At 38.1% G+C, this 22,885-nt stretch overlaps 2 protein-coding genes across 2 annotated transcripts in view; both read right to left on the bottom strand.

Moving 5' to 3' along the window:
• The window catches only part of kat2b (K(lysine) acetyltransferase 2B), a 39,248-nt gene extending 28,884 nt beyond the window's left edge, over nt 1–10,364 (bottom strand). Inside the window, exons 1-5 of the mRNA XM_066675419.1 lie at nt 9,687–10,364; nt 8,138–8,276; nt 7,853–7,998; nt 4,437–4,523; nt 712–893 (exon numbers count right to left, since the gene is read on the bottom strand). Coding sequence (XP_066531516.1) covers nt 712–893; nt 4,437–4,523; nt 7,853–7,998; nt 8,138–8,276; nt 9,687–9,887 — 755 coding nt within the window. The 5' untranslated portion in view covers nt 9,888–10,364. The remainder of the gene's footprint in view (nt 1–711; nt 894–4,436; nt 4,524–7,852; nt 7,999–8,137; nt 8,277–9,686) is intronic.
• Nucleotides 10,365–11,781: 1,417 nt separating this feature from the next.
• Nucleotides 11,782–21,892, bottom strand: rab5aa (RAB5A, member RAS oncogene family, a). The gene is made up of 6 exons (XM_066675366.1): nt 21,712–21,892; nt 17,369–17,595; nt 16,474–16,625; nt 15,194–15,316; nt 13,668–13,761; nt 11,782–13,470 (listed from the first exon to the last, which is right to left on the bottom strand). The coding sequence occupies exons 2-6, from the start codon at nt 17,532–17,534 to the stop codon at nt 13,355–13,357; spliced, it is 651 nt and encodes a 216-aa protein (XP_066531463.1). The 5' UTR covers nt 17,535–17,595; nt 21,712–21,892; the 3' UTR covers nt 11,782–13,354.
• Nucleotides 21,893–22,885: the final 993 nt, after the last annotated feature.

Genomic DNA, 22,885 nt, shown 5'->3' on the forward strand with positions numbered 1-22,885 from the left:
AAAAACAGATGAGTAAATTGTAATATAGAAATTTTGAGTAGCTACCTCAGAAATACTATTTAAATGTACTAAAGTCTGAATATCCCCAATCAAATTACATTTTTGTTAATTTCCTAAGAAATCATAAGAAAAAACCTACACAGCAATTTTCCAAGGGCAATACATTCAGCAATTGGGAATGAAAACAAGTAAAGTTGGGTTTTCTGAAGAGTTAATAGAACTTTCAATAGGAAAATCAACTAATTGAGCATAGAAGGGGGCTAAATTAGGATTAGTGATAATATTCCCTGTATGGATATAAATACAGTGAAATTAATTAAATGTAGACAGTTTATCAAAATTGCTTAAATAAAGGTGTATTGTTTGAATATATTTTTTTGAAATAGTTTCAGATGAGTATATAAACCATATAATGACATATTAATTATTTTGAGCCTCCTCCATAATGCAAATTTCTGCATGCAAATACATTTAATCTATTTGTGGCAGTGAAAACACACACATGCTTGCACACACAAACTTATGCACTGGAGGCAGTGAATATACTGCCTGGTAAGCCAACTGCAGTGCCCAGGGGGCACTGGGTGCCGATGACCTTCCAGTCTCAAGCCCACTTCTCTAACCAATAGGCCAAGTCTGCCCCTTGAATTTTCTTTGTTTTGTCTATTCATTTTTCTGCCAAGTAGTCATTTCATCAGTTTGTATGTCTACCTGGTATAGTTGATTTTGTATCCAGCCACATCATCTGTGGGCACCCGTTGCCTTCTCTGTGATGGCGTCTCCAGTTGCCAGTAGTTGATCTGGTTGAGGAACATCTTAGCCAGCTCCATGATGGTCTGACGCTCTTTAGAAGGAAGGTGACTGAACTTGTACTGCACAAAGTTATTCACACCCTAGAACACACACAAATCAGCTTGTTAGGTAAATGCACTTTCTATCAATTCAAAGATTTACTGTACATCTGCAGTAAATTGGGTAAATAGGTAGCGAGGTCTCTAACAAAAAACAACTCCACAGCTTTCGTGTGCCGTCACTGTGTATAGCAGCTGTCATTTTGAGGCTGAAATAAAACAAAAGCTGTGATGTTTACATATTTTTTCTTTTTCCTCAAGTTTTGGAGTGCAGTAAGTTTTGGAATTTAATAAATGTTATTTAGGAACCCTGACCTATTATGTGATTTATGTCTTTAAACAGGACCCTGTTCCACCATGTCAGTATTCTCTACATAGTGTACTTCACACTACACTTCAATTGGGGATATGTAAAGCTAATAGCCAAATAGAATAGATCACTGACTGGCCAGAAATAACTGTCACTCTATGCAATGTAATTCAGACATCCAGCACAACTAGACATTTGTAAAATCTTCAAGCTAGTGTAGCAATCACATTTGTTTTTAATATGACTCACACTGGCAGCTTGTAAAATTGCACCATGGTGCCTTGAAAGGGTTCACAGGTTTCTTGGATTTCTGAATGGTGCTTGTAGCTGCATCAATGAACAAAAAAATGTATACTGATCGGTCAGAACTGATGCATGGCTAAGCTGTGTTCAGTCCCAAAAACCAAGAATAACGTGTAAACATAAGATGAGTAAACAATGTTCGTGATGTGTGTTTTGCAACATCACTGGCTACATTTCTGGGGGTAGCTGTTGTAGTGAAAAATGAACCAGGTGTAGTGGAGTATGGACCGAATAAAGAAATGAAAGTTTTGAATAAAAAACTCTCCACTCTAACAAGGATTTTTGTTTTGCAACAGAACCCAACATTCCACAGGATTGTATGTGTGTGCGCAGACCCGCTTTGATAAACACTCACGCACACACATAAGGCTCTTTCCTCTCTTCAGAAACGTAAAGATAACACCCCAGTTTATAATGCTTTTAGACAGAAAGGACATCAAACGAAGTGGGGGAGTTATAATCCCGTTTATGACGAGTGGCACCTAAGTGTCTCTCATTATCTCCTGCAGAAATCAACAGATGGCTAGCAGGGGTGACCTCGGAATGAACCCCCGTTAACTCATCCGCACCGGACGAACAACATGGATCAACAGCAACCCCAAGTGGACATTGGCGAAACTACGCCTCGCCCGAGGTCGCCTAAACAATAACGAAAATAAATTCTGACCAAACTCTGATTAATATGTATACACAATATGTACAAATGTCATTCTATTGTCTTCAGATGGACATCTATCAACCAATAAAGTGATGTGTATTACTGTTGTAAATCATGAAAGAAATTTCTGTCTCTAAACTAAAGGAAACGAATTAAAAATTTCTAACATAATGTTGTAAATGGGACGTAAACACGACGTACCCAAGATAAAATCTTATGTAAATATTTGAAATTAATAATCCAGTACACTCATTGTGATATGTCAATAACATGTATAGGAAATTTCGATATACACGAATTTTCTATCTTATTCCTTGTGAATCTGATTCCTGCCTTCCCCCTCTTCTCTTTCGGGAAACAAGTCACGTGAGCCTCGGACCCGGATCCAATCAAAGGAAGGACACCTTCCAATAGGGCGTGACCGCGCTACCTTTGAAAAGAGGATGCCGGCTCATTTCTCGCTCTCTTACATTTTAACTCTTAACTCTCTTACCTTTAGCTCTCACTCTGACTCTTCATTTTTATTTCTCTTAACTTCATTTTCTGAACTCTCTTGTTCTTCACTCTTGAACGCTCTTACGCTTCTCTTTTACGCGTTCTCTTTGTTTTATTCCTTTAAGTTGCAACCTCTCGAGGCGAGACGTTTTCTTTTCTTCCCTCCGACGAACAAAGACTTTTGAAGAAATCTCACTAAGCTCCCAGGAGACGTCTTGAGTTAGCTAGTGTGAGAAAGTCTATGAATACGTCGAGTGATTTGAATTCCTTCTTTTCTTTTAATTGTGTTTGTTTTATCGCCCATCGAAGTTTGATCTCACGAGTGATCAAAGCAGGTGAAACTTATTCGTGGCCAGAATAAGATATCACCCTTTTAGATTAGTTGATAGCAGATATATTAGCGTTATAAGCCAACTTCTGAGGGCACTACTTCTGGAGAAACGAGCGACGAGGCAACTACTCCGAAGACGCCTCCCCTTTCTCAGGGGAAACCAGCCAGGCCCACGGTCCTCCGTAAAAAGGGGAAAACCCGGCCAACGTCACTACGCCTGAGGCCGAGAGCGTCTGACTCACCCTGGGAGGAATTCCCTTTCAACGGGCCTACCTTCAACGGCGCTGAGAGAACGAGAGGCGAAACCCGGAGCACGGAGATCAAACCGTGGGACCCGACGGCTCGGCAGAAAACGGCGAAAGAGTAAGCAAGCTAAATTCTCACATTCTCCAGAAGCTGATGCCTAATTAAGTCTCTTTTATAAATTTATACGTAATCAAATCTCAGTTAGCAACACTTTAGTCACAAGCCATAGTGCCTAGCTTATCTTTAAAGTCGAATCGGCTTCCCCTGCGTTGATGCCGTGAGATTGCAAGATTATGCTATGTTAATTAAATATCCTTCTTCTTTGTTAATAAAAACTTTCATTACTTGAAATTACAGTGTGTACAGTCTTTTCATTAAGGGTCTGAAAATCCTGAAGATCTCACTTAGCTTCACTATTATTCATTCTCAAACTAATTATTAACGTTTTAATTGCTTAAGCCAATTATAAACTTTAATTACTATCATTAGTCAAATATCAGTAATCATAAAAGTTTGAATAAGGTCAACGCTATAAACAAAATATATAAATATATATCAAATATATATTTATATATCAAGGTGTATGACCAATATACATACAACATACACTACACAGGTACCAAAAGGCAAGTAGAGCTGAAACCATAGTTACCATGCAGTGGAAATGTGCCATAAGAGCACAGGGTCAGCTTGATCAGAATATTTACAATGAGAAAAGAAAAACAAAGAATTACATGGCTTGTGCTTATAGTCTCTTACACACTGAAACAACACACAAGTGAAAAAACACAACTGAGGAAACTTGTATACAGTTTGTGTTTGAAAAACTCAGATGTGACAGATTGTGTCACAAGAGCAGAAAAATGCATTGGAGGCTAACATGCTAATAGTTTTCCATTAGCTCCTATGATGAAAATGCTAATATGGCTTAGAGGATTTTTTTCCTCATCGTTATGAAACACAGTGGGATCCTTTACCCCCTTGACATTTAAAGGCAGTGGGAGTCTGTGCATTTAAATGCTGTAAGTGACCCTCCATTGCAAGGAGGGGAGCTGTGAATGAGATAAATATATACATATTTCACATCTATTTACATTAATGCTGTGCTGCAAAACCAGACAATTGGTCCCCAAAATGGTGACTGTAGATTTAAAAAAATAAATCACATGTGTATGCAATAAAGCACAGTGCACACATTATAAGACTTTCAAGTTAATTATTCATAGTTTATTAGTTAAATACCTGTTCAATGCTGGGCTTCTCAAAAGGTGGGCTCTCAGTGGCCTCCACCACAGGCCTCCCCATTTGCAAGATGCATTTCCTCAGCAACTGAGGTGATTAAAAACACAAGTCAATGCTTGTATTTGACAGATAAATAGAACAAACTGCAATGCAACAAACACATGTGGCAACAAAAAAATAATTTTGAGGATACCATGATTTTCAAAATGTTATAAACATGATTAAAAACGGTATGTTTAATTTTTCAGTTATAATATATTTAGTTCTATATATACTGCATATATATACCTTTTCATATATTCTTTGCAAAAAAAGCAAAACAAAACTTCACATGCTCTTTCATTTTTGACATGTTTGCACTCATCGATAATCTGACTTTTATGGTGCAAAGACACCTTTAGGCCAAAACACTTTCAATTCTTTTTCTAAATATTGGGAGAGAAAAGAAATCCACTAAGCAAACAAAAAATCAGTAAAAATTATTTGGAAACTCTTTTCATGGAGAGGCATAAACCTGTAGTTGCATATCAATTATACTTAGTTACAGTTACATAATCTTTTCAGGCATTCATTCATTATCTGTAACCACTTATCCAGTTCAGGGTCGCGGTGGGTCCTCGCAGACAGTCACCCGGAGCAGGACTTGAACCCACAACCTCCAGGTCCCTGGAGCTGTGTGACTGCGACACTACCTGCTGCACCACCATGCCGTCCCTTTTCAGGTATTATGTTTTTTTTTTTTGTAAACACATTCTCATTCAGTGTGTCCTAATCTATCTGAAATCAAGCCTGTAAAGAGTTTGTCCCCATCACAAAGTAAAAGTTTCTCCTTTTCTGGGAAGAATTTGCACTAGATATTACAGTGAGAATTTGACAATATTCACCCACAAGATCAGGACCACAAAATCAGGTACTGATGTTGTATTTTTTCCCTCTGGGTTACTACATTACTGTAATTGGATGGTGATCAATCACTCCAAAGTTTCATTGCTTCACAGCCCAAAACTGGAGGAAATGTTTTACCCCTTTAGTCCATTCTTGGCATCTTGAGCATGATGATCATAGACTCAATATGCAGCTGGTCTATTCTATGGAAATTATACATGGCTAGGGGTGCTGCACTGTTTCAATTGTTTGGGAGAGGGATACTGGAGTTACCATTTACAGGTTTAGTTCAGGAATTTAATTGTGCAAAAGTGAGTCACAAGAAGATCTTGTCAGGATCTAAAGATGTCGTGGTAAAAGCAGCAGCACCAGTCACAAAAGCAGGAAGGAAGTGGAATCTTTAACTGGCAGTGCAGGTAGCCAAGAGCTCATTAGAGCTAAGGGATGTGATTGCTGAAGTGCAATGCGTAAGAGCAGGTCTTTGGTCATGTAATTTGTGAAAACTTGGCGGCTAAGGTGAGGGAACGTGGGTGACAGACACCTGTAGGACCGGTGGAGATAGGTGTTAGGGGATTTGTAGCCAAGTCTGCCACATCCCTGCTTGTGCAGTTTGGCATTAGGGACCGGAAACTAATGGCAGCTGTGAAGAGGTTATCAGAACCAGCTGAAAGGTCAAGTCAGTGGTTCTGGATAAGGAGAGCACAGACTAGTTGGGGAAATACACTGTAGAGATGTTATTGTGGTTGTTGCTGACATAGCATTGTAAAGATCACATGGAATTTGTGGTCCTAAGCATGCATTAACGGTAACAGTGGGGCTAGGTACAGCCTTAGTCACCAGGGGTGCATGTCCCATACAACGACAGAGCCTACCATCGAACGAACGTGGTACAATGCATCATTAAACTAACCAATATCTGAAGTCCGACCATTTTTTTACACACAGACACACACACATAAATGATACAGTTAACATGCCAGTTGTACTTTTTCATGCTTTGTTTGAACTTTTTTACCTCTGGGTGAATCCTGTAGTGATTAAACAGTTTAGAGCAGGTGGGAAATTTGTGAGAAAACAATTGCTATATGTTATGCCCTAATCTCACACTTAAAAATGATGGTTCTACAATGGGTTCTTTAGCAAAGAAAATGGTTCTATATAAAACCCTAAACACTTGAAGAACCTTTGAATGATTAAAGGTTCCTTTGCATCATGTTCTTCAGATTGATGGAGAATATGCTATAGATGGTTCTATAAAGCACCTTGTAGATAACGTTTCTGTATCGCACCATAAACTGTTCCTTTATTGTCACAAGCTTGAAATCATAGTAATAGAAGAACACTTTTTGTGCGGCATAGAATCCTTTTCTAAATGTTCTAGAAAAGGTTCTATATAGATTCTATAAAGGTTCTATAGCACATTCTCCATCAATCTGAAAAACACTTTCATGATGCAAAGAAACATTTAATCTTACAAAGGTTCTTCAAGTATTTAGGGTTCTATATAGAACCATCCCCCCTCAGGCCCCCAGGACTGGGCTGTCCCCTGGACTGCCAGAATCCAATTTTTCAAACATTTTTATAATTGTTATTAAATTTAATTATTTATATAATAATAAAAACAAATTTATGTATAGGCTATATTGTTTTTATTTAAAAGTTTTAAACTGCCGTCATTTTTGTATTAAATCTTAGGTAAACATTATATTATTTATTTTATATATATATTTATATATATATTTTATATATATATTTATATATATATTTTATATATATATATATATATATATATATATATATAGCAACCATGCATTTGGGAAACGCACCCCAGGCTGGCCCGTGTGGATTTACAGTTGTTGAAGGTAAAGGGAATGGTAAGGTGTCACTGTTGAGCTTTCTGGAGGTGTCATGGGCTTAATTCAGCAAAACACAGACAAGAGGAGGTGCCTACCTGATGACCCAGGGGAAGAGCTAGTGATGCACTGGGTGGTTTGGGTACTCATGTGCTGGGCTCCATGAGTAACCTTAGTGTGGTTAAGGGGAGCTGGTTGTTGCTTGGATCATAAACGGCCACAGCAACCTTTGTGGGTAGATGTAGGATACACTTTAATTTAAATGTTTCTAGATGTAGCTGGTTGCTGATCGGCCACAGCAACCTTAGTGGGCAGAAGTTTTGTGTCTGTAGGTAGGAAGAGAATGGCCCTAAGTAAAGCTTTAGGATTTATTTACATCTTATATATATAAGATGTAATATATGTAAGATGTATATATATATATCTATAATTAATAATGCTGTGTGCATGCACCTGGTTGCCCCTTTAGTAATGCATAGTAATGCGTGTAGTATAATAGCAGATTTTGTTTGATATGAATTCTTTTGCATGGAATATATGCATGGAAGTAAATTAAATATATTGAATTCTTTATTTTGGATATTTTACTGAAAATGTTTGACTGGCTATGTACCTAATCCCTCTAGCTTGAAAAAGAATAAAGGTTAATTTAAATGCAATGTCAGTGCACAAAATCACCTTAAATAGGGAAAAGTAGACTTGTTTAGTGTCAGCATCTTCTTCTTTGTGGACACAGGTGTAGAGGTATTCCACATCCAGTACTATACCCAGCAACCTGTTCATCTCCTCTTCTGATACATTCTCCAGATGAGTTACATGATCTCCTGGCCAACAAGATTGAGTCATTTCTGAAAGCGATCCACTTCTGGAACACCGGATAAACTGGTCTGCCTAGTTCAAATGTGCCCTAAAAACATTCAATACTACAGCATTTATTGTAAGCTTTGAAGGCACAGATCTTACCTAAGGGGTGACTGCAACTCCTACAAGGCTCCAGAAGATTAACAGCGATTGGCTGCTCTGCCCTGGGAGGGGTTGGAGGGGGTGGAGTTGGAGGTGGATTCTGGCTTTTCCATCCATTACATTTGCAACCTCCCTCAGCCTGTGACAGCAAAGACAGATGACGAGACAGACTTTACTACAGCTCACTGGACATTACTGAAAGTGCAGACACAGTCATTATTTTCTAGCAGAAATTCTACCCACATCCATCAAACCACATTTCCAGTTCACACTATATTCTAACAGTAAGTTCAGTCAATGACCACAAGACAACACTCTATATTCAACTGAAAATGTTAAAAAGTCAGTAATAGCACTATTGCAATTCAAACACTACACTAAGAACAATATACAGTATATATATAGCCCTAACTTTTGTAAGACCACAGTAGAAATAACATACTATTTAATAATAGCATATACAAATGGTTTACTCTTTAGACAAAAATCACTGTATTTGTGAGTATTTGTAGTTATTCTGATCTTTTCAATTATCTAAATTAAAAAAAATCTGGGCTGGTAATTACGATGAACCAACTTTTTTTTCAGTGAACATTTCAGACATACGCCAACTCCTCTTCAAATACTGCAGATTTTTTGTTTGTAGATGAAGAAAAAATTATTATCTGCATACATTTTCGTTGCTTCCGTGGAAAAACAATACTGCACCAACACAGTCAAATTGATTTGATGAAATGTGGTGCTATATTAACTTTTTTGTACGTCAGTCTATGCCTCTTCCTGTGTCAGCGCGCTTTGGATATATTTCATCGAGGTTTTGAAGAAGAGTCTGTTCCACAGTCTGAGGAGAAGGTGCACTTATTTTGAGAGACTCTGTACATTTGTGCGCGTCTCCACAATCCGGTTTTAATAAGGGACGTCGTTAAATTCGTTATTTCTATTCCACATTAGTGAAAGTGGACTCGTCTTCTCAAATACCGAGTATTGAGAAGAAGGGGTGTGCGGCTAGGCCACGCCCCCCCGGCGGCTGTCATCCTGTCAAAACAAAGAACTCGAGCTCTGAGAAAACACACATCTACCGAGTGTCGCGTTTCACAACAAACTTCACTCCCCAGCTTCGACTTAAACTGACCATAAACAGGTCTGAATAATTAATTACGGAGTTAAAAACGTGCGCACCTTGTTTGAGACCTAACAAAAATGATAAATAATAAAAATGAAACTAAACAAACCAACAACTCCCGCTCAATGTTTACGTCCTGCTGCCACTTCGGCCAGGCAGCGAATTTTGTTCAGCTCGCGGAAATAATGAAGTTCAACGCCGCGTTTTAGTGCGAAAGTCGCACAAACTCGACGTTTCTGTGGAAAATAACAACCGCTAATTTGCTAATAAATGCAAAGCAAACACGACGCGCTTTTGTGCTGCGCTTGCAAATTGCTGAGTGAGTTCAGTTCAGCTCAGCGAGTCTGCAAAACACAGTCACAAACAAAATGACACTCGTTTTCACTCGGCAGTAGGTCGTTGTCCAATCGCGTCTTTTTGTTGTACCTTGCAGGAAGAATAAACACCGAGTTTCTCCAGTTTCTTGAGGCGCGGAGAAGCGCGCAGCTGCGCCTTCTTCACGGCGATCCGCGCCGCCCCGACCGCCGCCCCGGAGCCCTCCGCGCCCGCGACCCCCGGAGCCGCCGGAGCTGAGCCCGCAGCACCCACGGCCGGCGAACCCTGCGCCACCGCCGCGCTCTCCGCCATTTCACACGGCAGGCCCGCGGCACGGGGGGAAGGGGAGGGCCAGCAGAGGAGGGCCCGAGGTGTCTTTTATTTCTTCGCGCGCAGAAACCATCGACGACGACGCCGCGCTCGTCTCTCACTCCTACACGGCAGGATCAGACATGGCGTTCATCCCTGTTTTTCATTTGACATTGTAAGTGCGCCGCGCGTCCGCTAGGGGAAACAAAAACAACATAATTCCAAAGCAACCAGAGGAGAAAGAGCGAGCTGCAATTAGTCTGTCGCTGAAATTTCAAGGTCAAATCGACTTGATGAAACCAATTAGAGCCCAAAATGACCTGGAATGCGTGTGGTTATAGGAGTATTTCAGCTGTAACTCAGTGAAAGCCAATAATTCATATTAGGAACTGTGACAGTACACGCCCTCTTCACCCCATCACCCCACCACACATGTACAATGGAAACAAACGTTTTTAGAGTGACATCCTTTATCATTAGTGAATTCAGCTTTATACGCATTATAATAAAATGAGATATGCTGGATCAGTTGTACAAGAGTTTAAACCAACGTGCTCAATTTTAAGCATCGATTAGAGTTTTTTGTCCTGAATCTTGTCTTTTTTCAATCCTGAAGTTTGTTGTACATTTTCAATTATATTTTCCCCATATGAATTAATGTTATAAACAACTGAAATACTTCCTTAATGCATAGTGTAGTGCCTGACCTGTAATAATGAAATGTTATATTAAGTTTTAGAACCTGAAAGGATTGAATTAGAAAATCACTAAAATTCGGGGTTAGAATACCACAAATGTCCTGAGTCCTGTTGAGCTGATGATAATGCTTCTGGACCCCCTTCCCAGTATGTTACCCAATATAGTCATCCTTATTCCATTTTTTTCCACAGTTCCAGAATCTTGACTTTACAGCATGAATGTGATGTAAAATTGCAATATTGTGATGTTTCTAATAGTGTAATAGTCTCTCTGTGATTTGTGGTGCAGAAGACACATTTCTTAAAAATAAATAAATAAAGTTTGTTTATTGACATAAAAAAGCCCTTAACCAAATACCTGTAAGAATTTTTTCTTGCCACTCTTGCCTTTGGTTTGCTCACCCTATGTTATTAATTAAAAATTTGTTTTAATTCTCAGTATCTGTAAATTTATATTTGTTTAATAGACTTTCTGCTGTCAAAAGACAGAGAACCATTCTCAAGCAGTTCATGGGACTTATGGCCACTTGTGTAGCCTGTTCTGTCTGAGAACTCCATTGGCTCAAGGTCTAGTTTAAGTGTGTCTGGCTGGGAGCTCCTAGATTCCATGGGTGTTTAAAGGGGGTCTGGATTGCATAATGGATTGCATAAAGTTTCCTGTGCAGGCATAGCTGTGATGTATCATGATCAAACCTGGTGCACAGCATTGCCTAAAGGCCTAGTTGCAACATGAGGGTTTAGGGGCTCCCAGGGGCCACAGTTCTTTTAAGGACTGCACAAATTATTGCATATTCTTTCCAATTCGAGGCTTTAAGACCCACATTTGCATAACAACAGGCTCATGTAAAGTCAGTGGTTACACACAGCTTCACTATACTCAGCACATTACCTAATGGCCAAGTTAGGAATTATTCATCAATGTCCAATGAATGTGACTGTCAAGCCCTGGCAATGCATAAGAAACTGTCACATCACAGTGATATAGTCACATGGGTTTTGGAGTTCAAGTAATGCAACTTGAAATGCAATTACATCATTAGAATTAGATCTTGTATCAAGCCAGAATGGGAAAAATTCCACTTGCAAAAATGCAACAATAAGTATTTCAGTTCCCACTTGATTAAACAGTGTAATTAAAAGAATATTTGATGTAACACAGTGGCAAACATGTCTTTGTCCCAACTTTTGTGTGTGTGTGTTTTGCAGGCATCATTTTATGAATGCATTTATATATACAAAATACCAAGTTTCAGTGAAAAACTTTGAAATTAGTTTCTTTGCGCTTTCAACAGTTAAATAAATAGATCATAGATTCTTATAATTAATTGCATATTATAAAAGAAGGCCCCAACATTTCTGCAAACTGGGTTTGTATTTTGGCTGATGTTTAGAGGCTGCAACACAAAATTTAACAGAGAAAGCAAATAACCACAAAAAGACCTGGTTGTTTGTCTCTTATTTTGTTTTTGTTAATAACACTACATACATTTATAAGACAACAGTTGATTATAATTTAACCATTTTGTGAAAAAAGAAACGTAAGTCCAAACCCCTATCAAAGCAGTTTCTGGTTACTGTACATGTTTTTTTTTTAATGATTATCTAGACAACTCCCTATCAAGCATTAGTTCTGCAACAGTAAATGGAAAAGTAGACTACATTGCAACACCCTATTTACAGTAAATTATTTATATATATATATTTATATCACTCTGGCTGTATTTAGGTCAAATAAATTCATGAAAAAAATTAGTGCAAGGCATGGAGTAAGAAACACCTTGGTGTGTCAAAAACTGAAAGAAAGGAAAAAATAAAGATTTTTTGAAGGGATGTGGGAATAACGGACAAATCGGACTAAATGATTTCTCACTATATGAACGCAGTGTCGCAGCATAAACCCATTTGCATTCTGAAACATGCAGGTTGACTGATAGACACATAGGCACATTCAGTCACACTGTGCCAAAGGTACTGTGCTGACAAAACCGTAAAGGCTCACACTGACTGACCAAAGAGCATTGTGGGAAAGGAATCATCATTATTTGTAGGTGTATGTATGCATATGTATTTGAAAAACAGCATGGTTAGGTTTGTCTGCTGTAGGAGATTTTTACAGCCAGTACAGTCAAAAGAAATGGGCAGTCAGCTATCGCACAGTGCCAATGTGGGGCATCTAAACACAGAGCAGGGCCACAGAAAGAATGTGCTAGGGGCTAGGTGTGAAAACAAAAGCAGGAAAAGTGGGATAGGGGTAAACTGCCTCATCCTCTCTCATCACTTGTGCCATTATATAAGGTTAAAATTTGATTTATGTTTAGGCCTTGTAGTGGAACATGCATCCATTATTCTGCAAAGTACATATCTATAAAACAAAACAATAAAATAAAGAAACAAAACAAAGAAAAGAAAGATTTATGTGTCTGAGAAATGGAAGCTATAGTCTCTTTAGATAATGACAGAATGGGCGAAATCTTGCAGAAGCCCTGCCCCTTTACCAAGGGCTAAGAAACATCTTAAGGAAGAATATTCTGATGAGTATTTGCAAAAGCAGAATAATGTTTGGACACAAGCCATAACCTTCAGAAAACAGAATGAAGGGCCTGTACATGGAAAAATGGGCAGGGCATAGCATTTGTTACTGTTGGCCACCAAGTTATGCCAAGGAACAGAGCAAGGGTGTTTCATTAGTTACTGTCATAACCAAGTAAGGGGAAGGGCAGGGCCTCTCATTAGTTGTTGTGGTAACAGAATTTGGTGCATGGGATTTCTGAACTAGTTGCTGCAGCAGGGGGCCTTGGCAGGTGGGGCTGTCTCAGTTAGGTCCACGCCCCTACTTCGCCCACTATTGGTTCCAGATGCCTGGGGCTCACTCTTAGGCAATCTTTTAGCTGGAATGAGACAAGGTGGAAAAAGGAAATAAAACAAAGTGATCTAAATATACATATTTGAAACACCTCTCACAACAGAGAACCAAACACGAATACAACAATACAAATACAAATGCAGAACAAATAAAACATTTTTCATATGGTGTTTTACAAGCTTAAATGATGGCTGTAACATTGTAATACAAATTAAAACCTACCAATGGCCATGAAAATCTCATTCACATTCATGGATGTTTTTGCTGATGTCTCCATGAACAGCAAACTGTTATCATCTGCATAAGACTGGGCATCCTGAAAAACGGCATCCCAGACAAATGAGTCAAGAAACCTTACAGTCTGTATCCCTGCATGACATACTCTAGTTATTTTAACTGTTGATTTACAGTACCACAATGACCATTATATGGTGCAGATGTGAGTTGCATTTAAATATTATATATTCTGTCTAAGGCAAACCTAAAAACAGAGACATCTAAATCTGTCCTGAACAGTATTTTATAGGCTTTAAGTAGTTGATTTTATTTCAGAACAAGTACAGTGGAACCTCTACCTACGAACTTGATCCGTTCCGTGACCCGGTTGGTAAGTAGAAATGTTCATTTCTCGAGTCAGTTTTCCCCATTTAAAATAATGGAAAAGCAATTAATGCGTTCTAGCGAACACCAAAAGTCACCCTTTTGGCACTGATATATGTTTACAAAACTCTCAAATTAGTAAAAAAAAAATACATGTAGCATTACTAAAAATAAAAAGGGATACAGTGGTAACAGTAATAAAAAAAAGAAATAAAAAAGTTTTAAGTGGTTACACATCGCTACCTTGAAGACGTGACGACTGGCTGGAGGAGTAACACAGGCACTGGCTGTATGACGGGAGGTGGGGGTGGGTGGAATAATGGAGAGTAGGCGGGTGAATGTTGGGAGACGAAGCATAGATACGGTTTAACTTAGCACGAATTTCAATGTTTGCTATTTACACTAATGCTAAATTGCTAAAACTACAATTTGCTAATCTTAAAAGCTCACTCAAGTCTGGGCACGCTGGGAGACTCGCCTATTGGGGTCAGAGGCTCCTTGGTAGAGGCAAAAAATATTCAAATGCCCGGTTCGTATCTTGGAAAGTGCGTTAGTAGAGATTCCACTGTACTTAAAAATATTCATACACAAAATCACCTTTACAATTAATATTTAATATCATTTTCAGTCCTTATGATGGCTTTCATTATTTCACTATTCTAAACACATATCATACCAATACCTTAAGACAAGTTTTGTATCGAAATTCATAAAGTTTTGAGTGGAAAAATACGCATAAATATCTAGTCAAATCATGATTATCTTAAATGAGATGAATTCATGGATGTGGTAATAACAGAGCAGCTAATGTTGTGTTCCAGTAGTGGGTGGAAGGTACTCTTCTCGGATACATAAAAAATGCTCAATAAATTGCCTGTTTGATGTGAGGCCCAGCTTAAAACTTAATCTATGGCTTAGCTAATAATGAAAGGGAAAAGAGTCCAAATATAAATTTTTCTTGATATTGTGGAGGTCTACGAATTACTGGATTAAAATTAAAACCTGGTTTAGGCTGCAAGAAAGTAACTTGGGTTAAACAGCTTTTTAAGGAAGTTTGGCACTCTGTAGCAGTCTGTATTCATGTGTAAGTAATATATGACACACAAAAATGTACATAGATTCTTTTGTGATGAAGCTCTGAAACCCACCTGGAAGTCAACTGCTCTTTTGTTAGCAAGGTCAGCTTTGTTTCCAGAGAGAGCAATGACAATGTTTGGGCTGGCTTGCCTTTGGAGCTCCTTCACCCAATTCTTTGCTCTTGCAAATGACTCCTAAATACCATAAATGGTTAAAAAGCTTGTCAGCAGTGTATTACAGTGAATCACAGCAGCTAATTGTATAACATGAGCTATTTAATTCATACTATGCTTGTAACATAATATACTTATAAATGTAATATTTGTGTTCTAAAACAAAGAAATAAAATATAGAAAAGCACATTCTCATTTTTAATATTTTAAATGCCAACACAATATTCAAAACATGTATAAGTTAATATATAATAGATAACTTGAAATGACTGGAAAAACACTTAACTATTTTTACTCATCTTTATTTTTTTGATTGTTCTTTAAATAAGATGAAGTCTAATTTATTACAATGGCAGTAAATTTTAATTAATTCATTGTCTGTAACTGCTTATCCAGTTGAGGGTCACGGTGGGTCCAGAGCCTACCCAGAATCACTAGCTGCAAGGCAGGATCCCCAGTCCTTCACAGGGCCACACACACAAACACAAACACACACACACAGGACACTGGACACTTTAGAGTCTCCAATCCACCTACCAACGTGTGTTTTTTGGACTGGAGCACCTGGAGGAAACCCACGCAGACACGGGAATAACACACCAAACTCCTCACAGACAGTCACCCGGAGTGGGACTTGAACCCACAACCTCCAGGTCCCTGGAGCTGTGTGACTGCGACACTACCTGCTGCACCACTCACTCTGCAATGATAGATGTACACAGAAAAAAAAAGTCTCAATAAAACTTATTAGGCCATGGCTGCAGCCATAGGCTAACGGTTAGAGGATTGGACTTGGTACCGGAAGGTTGATGGTTCAAACCCCTGTTCAACATCCACAGATGAAGTGCCCTTGAACAAGGCACTGAACCCACAACTGCTAAGCTCAGAGGATGGCTGCCTGCCACTCGGGATATGTGTTCACAGCCCCTAGTACCTAGCATATTGTATCAGACTGTTTTTAAATCTATCTACAGATGCTAGGGCTCTGTAAACACATTAGAAAAAGTTCGAGCACACTAACAGACTGGAGATATAGCAAGTGGTAAAGAAACATCCTCAATTTTATGAAAAGTGTTTTTGAATAAAATATTGGAAGGCTGCTTTTAAAAACTTGTATTCAGGTAACATGCAAACACCATGTTACATCACTATGAGGAATCCACACGCTCACGACTTACTTCATTGGTGATGTCATAGACCACAATGGCAGCTTGGGCGCCTCTGTAATACATAGGAGCCAGGCTGTGGTAGCGCTCCTGTCCAGCTGTGTCCCAGATCTCAAACTTTACTGTTGTGTCATCCAAACACACTGTCTGCGTCAAGAAGGCCGCTGGAATTTAAATAAAATTTAAAAAAGGTCAGTACGCAATAGTCTCAAGTCCCATAAGTCTTTTTCATCAAGTCTAAATCAAATTTAAATATACAAAACTGAAAACAAATACTTCCAATTTTACAATTACAATTAAATTACCCTTAAACCATTATATAATGAAAGCAAGCAATAAGCTACTTTTTAAGCTATTTAGGATATTTCTGACAAATTACACAGCTCAGAAAATTTGACAACATTTACACAGAAACATCTACATTTTATATATATATAAAATGGTGCATAAACTGATTAAATCTTCATTCATACAAGAAATATAGTTTACATAATAAATAAAATTTGATCTAATGTGCATGTAATTAGATGTGTATGTAACTGTGTTTTGACTAGCAAGCCACAGTTCACTGCAAACACCACCACAGCTGGAAAAAGGCTTTGTCCTGATGAGTTAGGCAGATTATGTTGACCACATTCAGTATCATATGTGGAATGTTTCAAATGAATTACAATGAAAATGGGGGCTTGTAATTTGAAAAATTGAAGTCACATTACATACATATGGTGTGTTGAAAAAAGGAAGAGGTAAAACATTAAGTGTAAGTTTAGACCACAATGGTCTTGTATGTATTTCCTACATTCCAATAGCTATTTAAAGATGGATGATCAGGGAAACTTCAGATCTCACTCAAATAAACCAATGCATATGCATAAACATAGAGACACATGGACATACAGTCCCCTACCTCCTATTGTGCTCTCTTGAAACTCATGGAACTGGCCTTTGACGAAACGAAGCACAAGACTGGACTTGCCCACAGCTGACTCTCCCAGCAAGACCAGTTTAAACTGGCAGATCTTATTGCCCGTGTTGGGCCCGTTGGGCCGGGTCGCTCCTCCCCGACTGGCCATGACAGCTGTCAATGTTCCCTTCTCCGTCTGGCACACTCACACTGCACTGTTCCAGTAAGAGCTAAAAGGTTTTCAAAAAATGAAGAAATGAGCACTTTCACATTGACTATTGGCCTTCTGTTTTCTATGTACTTGTCTTGTCGCCTGCATAGTTCTAAATGTTTTATTCCACTGTTATCAAGACATAGAAATAAAAGGCTTTAAAAAAAGCAATTTTCATTTTTGTTTGTGAAGCAAGTTAATGAAAAGTAATTGTGAATGGCCTCTGGTGCAAATAACATCAGATTACCTAGCTTTTACTTCATCAGTCATAGAAGAATGTTGGTCAAGCCACTGCTATGATAATAAGTTCTCATCCTTTTTGTAAGATTCTGTCATGAAGTAATGAGGAATGAGTAAAGAGCTTACCACTGCACACAGTATATAATTACACAGCAAGGCAGTCTTTGTCACTATTCACAAACAGATATTTTGGTTTTAATATAATTATGGCATTATCCAACAGGCAATAAATTCCCAAACTACAAACTAGGGCAGTGTTACTTAAAAGGGGAACACAGGGTGTAGATATAAACATACTTTATTACAGAACAAAACGTCAAAAATGAAAAATCCTGCTGGCAGTCAGTCTAAATTTGATGCAATTTTCATTTAGCTCGTTTGGTCCAAATACAGAGGTTGAAAGTAACTGAAAGCAATTAGATCCCCAAGTCAAAGGCTGCTTAGAAAATAGACAAAATTAGGCTAATATCACAAAAAATAAAATAGTGCCTACAAAATTGCTCTATACAAATAAAAGACCTCTATGATTTTGATTTAAGTACCACTGATATATGGTGCTCTATCGCAATATCTGCTTACTTACTTAAGTTTTCCAGATCTGCTTATGCAACACATTCTACCAAAACAATAGTCTTAATCATTCATCAATTTAATGTTTGTGGTTTGATTTCAATGCCCAGATGACCGTTTCTGCAGTAATACTGTAACAGTATTTGACCTACAAAGATCCAAGTCATTGACAAGTTGCCAGAACAAACCTCAACATTTATCCTTGTCTGGTAAATTATCAAGTTGCTAAGCAGCAAGATTACTCAAATTAGAAATCTAAATTACATTACTCTGAAAGGATGTATAGCAGTTAATAAAAAACTTCTTGGAAATGGGAAAAAACAAATAAAAGAACCTTTTCAAATCAAACTAAAGAAAGTCTGTATGAGAAATGGCACAGTAACACTTTTTTCAATGTTAAAATTCAATGATACAATACAATTTTATTTATTTAATAGCTATTTTTAAAGAAAATACTAACACAGTTAACAACATCGCTATGTGAGTGTGTGCTATTTCATTCTGGGTTTGTTACATGATTATCTCCATTTATTAAATTCTTGGATAAAAATCAGAAGTTTTCTGCTGAAGAGAGCCCAAAACTGTAGATCACGTTACATGTGAGCATACCTATAGGTCAGTACAAATATCCCCCGATAAAGATATGGGTAGGCATGATGAGTGAAGCATTTTAATGACTCAAAATGACTGCAATAAATTAAACTGAACAAGAAAATAAAAGTCATGCCTGGAAACAAACCTCTTAACCAGCTTACACACCGTTTAGTTTTAGATACCTTTACTGTATCTATTCTAAAGTTGTATGTGACTGTTTTCAATCAAAAAAGATTTTTTTTTAAATAATAATATATATATTAGATTTTGCCTAAATATTTAACACACTGCCTTTGCACACTACCCTAGGCTGATGATCACTTTTATGAACACGGTGCATTAATGAAATCTAGGTTTGTGTGGCAATGTACATGCCTGAGTTCACTGTTACTATGATGTTGCAACAGCACTAGTTTACATGTTTACCCAACAGCTGAGCACTGCTTTGATTCTACAGCAGAGATGCAGCAGTATTTATAAGCAAAATGCACTTCTATAATATTTAGCATAGTTTCAATGTCCAGACAAACATTTCTTCCACAAACTGATCTAAGCATCAGGCCAAAATCATAGCCTAACATTAGATTTCATGCACATTTAATGTGTGGCTCCATGTAAGGAAAACATGCACCTTTTTTTTATTTTCTGTTTTCTATACATTTCTGTTCACTTAAAATAAAATAAACACTCCTAGTCAAGCAATGTGAATCCTCAATGTAAATGAGTGAGAGTGAAAACCAGTTTTATGAGGAGCACTCATGACTATCAGTGTTCTACAAACATTATCCCAGACTGAACATATGCTGTGTTTGCTCCCAGCCAACTTTTTCTGAGAGAGAATTGAGGAAATCAGGAACTCTTTCACAGGCAAAATTTAATTCTAAAGCCAAATTATACACTCCGTCTGGTTTATTCACTATTCATTATATCTTATTAAAAAGGGATTAAAAACCACACTAATAGTAATAGTGCAAAATAAATATGGCATTTTAAGGACAATATCATGAATTGTTACCTACAGAAATTTCCAGATTTGTGCTTTTTCTATATTTCTTACATAATGACTGGTATTTCCAGGTGGCACTCTTCTGTATTAATAGCTTCTACTAATCTGTGAAGGCTTTATAATGTATGCTGGAACACTTCTGTGAGGATCTGAATGCATTTCAGTGATAAAAAGTTTAGTAAATTCATGTATTCATGGATGATTTCTTCAGAATTACAAATGAAATTCTAAACTAACCCAGTTTAGAATTTTGCTGGATGAAATACACTGGATGATGATTTATCACGCCACAGAATCATCCATGTCTCCAAAACCCATGGATGTAAGGCATTATATTCTTATGGCAAATTCTTTCCATTGTATACCGTGTCATTAGACTTGTGCATTTGTTTCAAAATGTCCCATTTTGCCAGGAGTGCATTTTATATCATTTAAAAAAGTAGTTCATTGCTTTTAAGACAAATTTAGATACTTCTTAGGTATATTCACACTGAAATAGTAAACATCTGGCAGTATTTGAATGTCATAGCAATGCCAAGGGAGTAAGTGGGTTTACAAAGTATATTACAATGCATTTTTCATAGACCAAGCCTCCAAATATGTACCAATACAGGTCAATTAACAAAGATTATAGATTTTTTTTTTTAAATCTGCCAGAAGACTGATATAAGCGGGCAGCACCGTTGCTGAGCACTTCCACTTTGAATCTTCCGTGTTCCAAAGACAGTGTCAATTGAGAAAATTCACAGCCACATTTTTTGATGTCATACATATAAGGAACAAATCCTATCAATGCGCCGAGCAGATCTTTCAAACTGCATGCAAGTGTCCGAAAGGTAAGCGTAGATAGAGGCGGGGACATATTGTAAATTCATACATCCATCTGTATTGAATGAAGGCGCCAATATAGTTACAATTATGCCACATTAAATGAATTAGCATTTTTTTTAGAAATAACTTCTAAATAAGGAATTATGATTAACCGATGTGAGTTCGTAGGCGTTTATTTGATGTCTGGAGTGAGACTTTAAAAGTGATGTGTTCAAAGTGAATCTAAACGTCAAGAAATGTACTCCGTAAACAATGTTGACATCCCGGGATGGATGGATGGATGTTGACACTGGCAACATTTGGAGAGGGGGTAAAAAAAATCTCGTTCTGTGTGGTTTACAGGGAAACTTGCACTTTGTCGCAGACTAATCTGAGCGAGGCTGATACACATCACCTTCCCATTATTTTTATTTCCCCTCACTTTCTCAGTTCCTCTGTTTTCCAAAAGCGCTATGCTGTGAGGCCGCCATTTTCACAAATATAACAACCTCACAGCTTGTTTACTCGAAGCGAAAATGGACCGAAACAAAGAGGACAATTGTCGACGCCTGGACTAAAGTTTGACTAATCACTGAGTAATGTCCGAGAAGTGAGAACCTTGTTGTGGGTAGTTGTTATCAGACAAATGTTGATAGATTGAAGATTGTTGTGCCACAGCTCTCTTCAGGTCTGTTCGTTTTAGACACCGTTCGCACTCTCCGTTAGGATCGAATCATACAATATCCCGTGTCCCCTAAGTATTTAATACATTCCGAGCGGAGGTAATCAGTGTCAGTGTGTGGTGTGGGCCTCTTGATGTTCACTCTCCCCCCGGTTAACACGCTAACAGGCTAAAGCTAACCGAGTCGCGAGACACACTCAGAACCTCTCGCACAGCCACGCCCACCATTTTACCTGCACGAGCGCGGCGATGCGGACAGGAGCGGACGTCTCCGCAGTATCCGGGGTCTGATGAAGAGGAAGGCGGTGGTAATGAAGGAGATGTTTCTCTGCGCCCGAGCTCCGGCCGTCTCCACCTTTCCTTTTCTTTCCTCTCGCAACTTCCCTTTACAACCAAAACACAAACAAGTACTTCCGCCCCTCGCGCCACGTCAGTTCTGCCCCGCAGCGACGCAGTTCCGCTAGAACAGGAACAGGCATCCGCCTCTGGAGCCGTTCACAACATCGCCATCATTGTTTACTGATAATATAATCAACAGGCTTCATGACCACCTGACACCTTTAGTCTCTACTGTGTTATGTTATGCCTCTTTAAAATTACGTTGTACTGAAATTATAGACTTCCGTTTAGAAGCGTGATCAAGGCCAGCTCTAAAGGCCTCGTCTCTATTCTGGCCCTGAGCCCTAGGTTACTCTGAGAAGTGCACACCACCGTGACGTTGGCGAAGACGTCAGTGCCTTGAAAATAATTGGGACACACCCGTGTCGTGTTAATTTTCTTTCACTTTTTATATGAGTGGAGTAAAATACTTCACAGAACTACCAACTACCCAGGTAACTGGGATTAAAACCTGTACAGAATAAAAAAGCTGTTTTAAATATATATGGGCAACATAATGGAGGCTAAATAGCATTAGTTCAGTCTTGCTAAAAAAAATAAAAACAATTGAGAAGTTATTTTAAAACCGTTTTCTACACAGTTGTTGAACAGGTTTATGTGTGAAACGTCAGAGGATCACACTTACTGTGGGTTATTGCCATGAATGACTAGCATCTGTTCTCCTACAATTCCTGTTTATAATCTAAACTTGTCCTTATACAGAAGTTATTCAAAAATTGTGAATATTTCAAGGTTTTTTTTATGTTTTTACTTAAATATATCATCATCAAATTTTCATGAATGTCATAAAGAGAGAGAAAAAGAGAGAAAAACTTTTTCCTTGTGCTATTACTGTCACATATATATTTCCCATGTAATCCAGTTTTAAAATGTTAATTATTGCTAGTTGCCTGACAGTTCCACTTCCACCATGTAATAAAGTGATCATTGTGAGAGAAGGGCTGTTCTAAGACTGCCTGAAGGACGTTTCCGGAGCAGCTTAGTGGTAGTGGAACTGTAATTTAACTA

Source organism: Hoplias malabaricus, chromosome 6 (genome assembly GCF_029633855.1).
Source record: "Hoplias malabaricus isolate fHopMal1 chromosome 6, fHopMal1.hap1, whole genome shotgun sequence".
Lineage (NCBI taxonomy): Eukaryota > Metazoa > Chordata > Actinopteri > Characiformes > Erythrinidae > Hoplias > Hoplias malabaricus.

What these genes read in the sequence shown, in the direction of transcription:
- rab5aa (XM_066675366.1), bottom strand. Translation starts at nt 17,534, where the DNA reads ATGGCCAGTCGGGGAGGAGCGACCCGGCCCAACGGGCCCAACACGGGC. An exon ending in TCAAGAGAGCACAATAGGAG is followed by an intron (nt 16,626 to 17,368) that starts GTAGGGGACTGT and finishes TTTAAATTCCAG; the next exon opens with CGGCCTTCTTGACGCAGACA. An exon ending in TGAGATTTTCATGGCCATTG is followed by an intron (nt 13,471 to 13,667) that starts GTAGGTTTTAAT and finishes GTCTCATTCCAG; the next exon opens with CTAAAAGATTGCCTAAGAGT.